A 6000-nucleotide genomic window follows, 5' to 3' on the forward strand; every position below is an offset into this window, starting at 1 on the left:
AATCCAAAGCTGAAGCGTAACATAGCAGAGAAAATGGTGGGAATTGGACGCTTACCACAGCCAATATCCCTTCTATGTTTTCTCTGCGTCTAGGTCTTGAGTGACCTCATGATCGGGTTTGACAGATAAACATCACTGTGGGCCTGGGAAGGCGTAAACGGTAGGCGTTGTTTCCTGTGGTGTTGTACACATTAGCTTTCAAGGGAATTGTACCGGACGTGTTGGTGGTTTCGTGGCTTAGTAATCCAGACCGTTGTTTTCCCATCATGGATCTACCCTTTCTGGGCCTGTTTGGGAGCGTGGATTTGTAACCCCCATGATTGGAAACCCTCCCAGTTTGTTTGGCACAATCAACTTTAATCCAAAAGAACCTATGCATGGTATATTCACGGGCGTTTGAATTTAATTACCAAATCAATTTTAATATTTTTAATGAGTGAGATATCTAATTTTTGACACAATAGCTGTGATAAGCCCACTGAAATATATACTTTACTCGAAAATGATGAAATTCCAAGTCTCAAATGGGCCACAAGCACAAGATCATTTTTGAGTGACTAATCAACAATTTTTAATAGTTGATTTACATGGACAATGTTTGGACCATGCTAGACAATATTAGTGGGTCATGTGCCCAATAGAATGATAGTGTATAGTGAAACACATGTTACACCTACAACTATTGAAATGATTTTAGGTGTAATCTAAGCTCTCATCGTGGATTACAAACCCCCTAGATTTGAAACCCCCATTTACTTTATACTGCCAAACAACCAGGGGATTTGAAACCTCCTCCAATCTACAGTGCCAAACAACCCCTCATGTTGCCAAACAATCAATGGATTTGAAACCCCCTTAAATCCCCTCCAATCCACGATGCCAAACGACCCCTAAGTATATTTCATCAAACAACCTTAAGTTTCTATTTCTGGCCTCAGGAGAATTACACTTGTTGCACTCAATCCAATGAAATTTGACTACTGGTGTGACTGAGGGTCTAAATTTTACATGTGTATGTGAGTAGGATGCGTTTGAAGGTTGATTGAATTGTTGGTGTCCAAACAGATTGGACACTGCGATCAGAGATCCAGAGCCCTCTCAACCGCTGATAGTGTGCTTCATTTAGGCGACTAGTGAAAGGAAATGAGGCCAATTCTTCTCAGCGAGATCTTTTTGCTTGAGGACTTATTCTTTCACTGACACTTTAAGTTTAAAATAATTCTCAAATTAAAAAAGTATGCATTCAAATTAAATAAGTCAAAATATTATGAAATAATATTTATTACAACCGACAACCAACAAGACAACCAAATGAAAAAATAAATAAAAAATGAAAAGAGATAAATACCTTATACACCTTGTTATGGGTAAAAATAGGTTAGTTAGAGGTACGACGTTGGCTCGAACATCTGTGCGCGTCACGTTGTCAGCTAGTGTCAGTCATGACCAAGGAGCTTATTAACGGCCAGAAAATGATACTGTTGTATTTCAATTGTACGACGCCGAGCTCCCCCATGACCTCGTCTATGTTAGAGCTGATGTTCAAATATCTTGGAAGAGCCTTTGAGGCATGACCCCGTATAAGACAAAGCACACCCTGCTCGAAAGGCTTGTAGAAGAGCCCCTACACCGTTCGATAAGATGAAGATGATGGTCATCTTGGATTGTGTCTTATGCTCTACTAAGGAAGGGAGCTCAGTCCCGATGCTCGGATACGATATTTAGGGTCAAGTCAACAAGTCGACAATCTACTTAATGTTAAGGGGATGCTCGATCACGACCATCAAAGAGCCCAACTCAGTAAACTACTCATCGGGACGGCTATATAGGCTACCTCGGATGCTCGACCTTGGCCTCTTACTACATGTTTCTTTTGATCCGACCACTCAGATCTTATCGAAAATATATGTGGGGGTATTCAAAGAAAAATTGCAGCTGCTTGCAATTGGTGCGTAGGGGTATTCAAAGAAAAAGCCAAACCAATTCGAAATCAAATTAAGTTGTTGAGTTTAAAGTCCCTTTATATACATTGTTATGCCATCGTCTAGCAACCTGAGTTTTTTTTTTTTTACACACGCACACAAACACCCCCCCACACACGCTCACACATGCACACACACCCCACACATGCATGCCGTGGGATTTCATCACTGGTGGGTACTTGAACCCTTGACCCAGTGTTGAAACTCTTGGGAGTCTACCACCCGGGTAAGAGTAAGGAGTCTACAACCCGGGCTTTTAGAGCAAGTAGTTGTTTGACATAGTTTCATAACAGAAGGTCGTGTTAAAATATATGACCGGGCCATCATTTATGATGTGAGTGAGTGTTCGTATGTGTGTGACACCAAAAAGGACTTGGATTGCACAGTGTAGCACACAACACCATATTTTATATACACCCATTTTGCCCACAAAATTTAGGGCATGATCTCAAAGGTAAATCCACATCTAAAGCGGGCTATGCCATAGGAAATACTATTGATTGAACAACCACCATTGAAAACTTCTTGCACTGTAGTGTAAGATATATGTTCCCTATATAATGAACAGTTCAGATTGATGGACAGGACCGTCTTAGTGTAAATAAGCCGTCTTAGTGTAACTAAGCCACTAGGAGCACTATACCTTAAGGTGCTCATGGAGCAGGGTTCATGAGAAATACCATTGCTAGTTTGCTACCGGAGCGACTACAGTGGATTTCCGACTTTGAGGCCACCGTGATGTATGGTGGCTTAAATCCACGCCAACCATCCATCTTCCATTTTGATAGCTCATTTCAGGACATTATCCAAAAATGAAGCAGATCCAAATCTTAGGTAGACCAGGCCAAAGAAAACGGTAGTGATTGAATACCCACCCTTAAAAGGATCTATATAAGCTGGGGATGAAAGGAAAAAACAAATATTATATTGATCCATTTTATTTTTATTTTGCTCACAGTAGGTTTTTAATGTTCAATCACTATTGTCTTCTATGGCATAGGCCACCTGAGATTTGAATCTCCTTTTTAAAAAAAAAATTATTTTATTTTACCTTGCCCTATGGAAAGCTGTCAAAACAGATACATGTTGCGGATGTAAGGCACAAACATCATGGTTTGCCCCAATCCATTGAAGCCGTGCCCATTTCCACCATACAGATAGCACGTGATTGGCACTGAATTAAAAGAGACACAGATGGGGAGAGAGAATAGTAACACCACAATACAAAATATTTCTAAAAGATAAGAATATGAATTTTTTTTTTAAAAAAAAAGGAAGAAAAAGTGAAAAAAAGAAGAAGAAGAAAGCATAGTTACAATCTTAGATGATAAGAGAAGGTATGTGTCGGATCTTAAATCAATTCTTGAAGGGTGGTGACATGTCGCAATCCATCACGGAGCATCTTCAATTTTCTGCAGTAAATAATACATAAACATCTAAGATTGGGCATCTCTCCTTCCTGCACTCTCCACTCCTCTAATTCATTCAATATAGACATACAAATCGTCAAGCAGTGGCAACCCTCCGACGGAGAAAACCATTTCCTTTCCCATGTAAGAACTAATTTGTAATTTGAGAATCCGAAGCTTTGGCAGCTTCTCCAGCGTTCCCATCTGGTCTTGCTCTAATTTTGACAGTCTTAGGTGGGAATTCATGCAGGTCCAGTAATTTCTCTATGCATCCACTCAACTCCATCTTATATAGATGCTGATGATTTGAGGAGAACTCTAAAGCTGGAATTGTGCTTTGATGACCCGCAATTAGTAACAATGATCTGAGGAGGACCAACTTACTAACGGAACGGGATAATGTCATGTCGAGATCTCCTCTTATTGCCACTCCTGTTATTCCTATTTCTCTTAAATTGGTCAGTTTTATCAACCCATCTTCTATCCAGCCGCCCGCTTCTACTGATGTGAGAGTCTGAAGTTTGCCTAAGTGGAGTTGTGTGCCATTGCTGATTCGACACTGTCTGAAGAGCAGTAGGTGCTGCATCTGGTCCATCTTCCCAATATCATCTGGTAGCATGTGGATACTTGTACTCTTTAGATTGAGAGTATGTAAATTGGATAAGCGGGTAACGGTGGATGGTAGCATCTCTAGGTATATGCCTGAGAATGGATGGTAGCATCTCTAGGTACATGCCTGAGAAACGTAGGTACCTCAAGTGGATTAGATACCCAATTTCATCAGGGAGGCTGGAGATTCGTACCTTTTTGAGATCCATCACTTAAGTAATTTGAAAGCTCCCTAGAGGATTTTCAACTGCTGCAGTTTCTCTAGAATTTCAATCTGTCTACTGAAGTGCAACAAAGAAAGGATGTGTAGAGTGGAGTGGTTGAGAGACATGGACTTGCAGATGCTACGAGAACTAATTGCAAGCCGGCGTGCTGTTGTCGGTGATGTAGGCGCTAAGTTCCCATACATGGACAGAAATCTCTCCTCCTTGGCTTTTGATATTGAGAAGTCGCATAGAAGAACATGAATACGGCATTTTTAACTGTTTCATGTCGAGATCTCCTCTTATTTCCACTCCTGTTATTCCTAATTCTCTTAAATTGGTCAGTTTTTCCAACCCATCTTCTATCCAGCTGCCCGCTTCTACTGATGTGAGAGTCTGAAGTTTGCTTAAGTGATGGAGTTGTGTGCCATTGCTGCTTCGACACTGTCTGAAGAGCAGTAGGTGCCGTATCTGGTCCATCTTCCCAATATCATCTGGTAGCATGTGGATACTTGTATTCTTTAGATTGAGAGTCTGTAAATTGGATAAGTGGGTAAAGGTGGATGGTAGCATCTCTAGGTACATTCCTGAGAAACATATGTACCTCAAGTGGATTAGATACCCAATTTCATCAGGGAGGCTGGAGATTCGTACTTTTTTTAGATCCATCACTCTTAAGTAATTTGAAAGCTCCCTAGAGGATTTTCAACTGCTGCGGTTTCTCCAGAATTTCAGTCTGTCTACTGAAGTACAACAAGAGCGGATGTGTAGAGCGGCGCAGTTGAGAGAGATGGACTTCCAGATGCAACGAGAAGTAATTGCAAGCCAGCGTGCTATTGTCGGTGATGTAGGCGTTAAGTTCCCATACACGGACAGAAATCTCTCCTCATTGGCTTTTGATATTGAGAAGTCGCATAGAAGATCATGAATGCGGCATTTTTTAACTGTTTCATTCCTCTTCCTTTCCGCCACCTGAATCATGCTTCTACTAATGAGCTCACCGAGATAATCCTCTGCAACATCCTCCATTTCTTCTTCTCATTTTTGTTGCACGGATCCTTCTGCTATCCACAGCTTAATCAAGTCACTCACAAGAGTCTTCAGGAAATGCTTCAAAATAAAGAAAGCAGGGCTTCAAGTAATAGGGCAAGTCATGCTAGCTTAGTGTCAATGTGCCCTAGATCTGATCTTTGCTTTCATTTAGCCACCATTGGACACTTATAAACACTTTATCCAACCCACTTTTTACCAGACTGCTCTTTCCTTGATAGAAGGTCTCCCAATACAGTAATTGCTAGAGGCAAATCTCCATGTTTCGCAATCATCTCTCTCCCCAACTTATCTAGATTTAAAAGGCATTCAGGTGCAGGAAGTGTTATGTTTCATTGCGAGTCGTGAGCATCACTCTACTGCCCCTTTTCTCATCTGGAAATGCAGAAACCGAACCCTTCCAAGCATCTTTAGTCCATATATCATCAAGTACCACCAGATCTTTCTTCCTTTTCAGGTACTTGGAGCATGAAAACTGAAACACTAACCTTTCATTGCAAGAGTAGTCTTTCCGATTCCTCCCAAACCATTGATCACAATAACCGTACATCGTAGATCTCCTTCAATCAGCCGCCCCACCAATGTCTTTGTCTTGTCATCAACACCGACCACATCAGCTTCCTCGACGATGGGATCCCTCTTCTCCCGCCACGCCTGGCTTTGATTTGAAGAAGGTGAAGCTTCTCCACATGGTGGTAGATTGTCGATGCCGTACTGAGATCTGTTGGATGAGATCTCTTCGAGCCT

General features: G+C 41.4%; 1 protein-coding gene across 1 annotated transcript; it reads right to left on the bottom strand.

The window, feature by feature from the left end:
• Positions 1–3307: 3307 nt before the first annotated feature.
• On the bottom strand, positions 3308–5714 carry LOC131258404 (disease resistance protein RPH8A-like). Its single transcript, XM_058259717.1, has 2 exons — positions 4120–5714; positions 3308–4085 (listed from the first exon to the last, which is right to left on the bottom strand). Exons 1-2 carry the CDS (start codon positions 4207–4209, stop codon positions 3543–3545), a joined length of 633 nt encoding a protein of 210 aa, XP_058115700.1. The 5' UTR covers positions 4210–5714; the 3' UTR covers positions 3308–3542.
• Positions 5715–6000: the final 286 nt, after the last annotated feature.

Source organism: Magnolia sinica, chromosome 10 (genome assembly GCF_029962835.1).
Source record: "Magnolia sinica isolate HGM2019 chromosome 10, MsV1, whole genome shotgun sequence".
Lineage (NCBI taxonomy): Eukaryota > Viridiplantae > Streptophyta > Magnoliopsida > Magnoliales > Magnoliaceae > Magnolia > Magnolia sinica.

Excerpts from the sequence above, each read along its gene's own strand:
- LOC131258404 (XM_058259717.1), bottom strand. The coding sequence starts at position 4,209 with ATGGATCTCAAAAAGGTACGAATCTCCAGCCTCCCTGATGAAATTGGG. Across the intron at positions 4,086-4,119 it reads TACGTTTCTCAGGCATGTAC|CTAGAGATGCTACCATCCAC; the intron begins CTAGAGATGCTA and ends TCAGGCATATAC.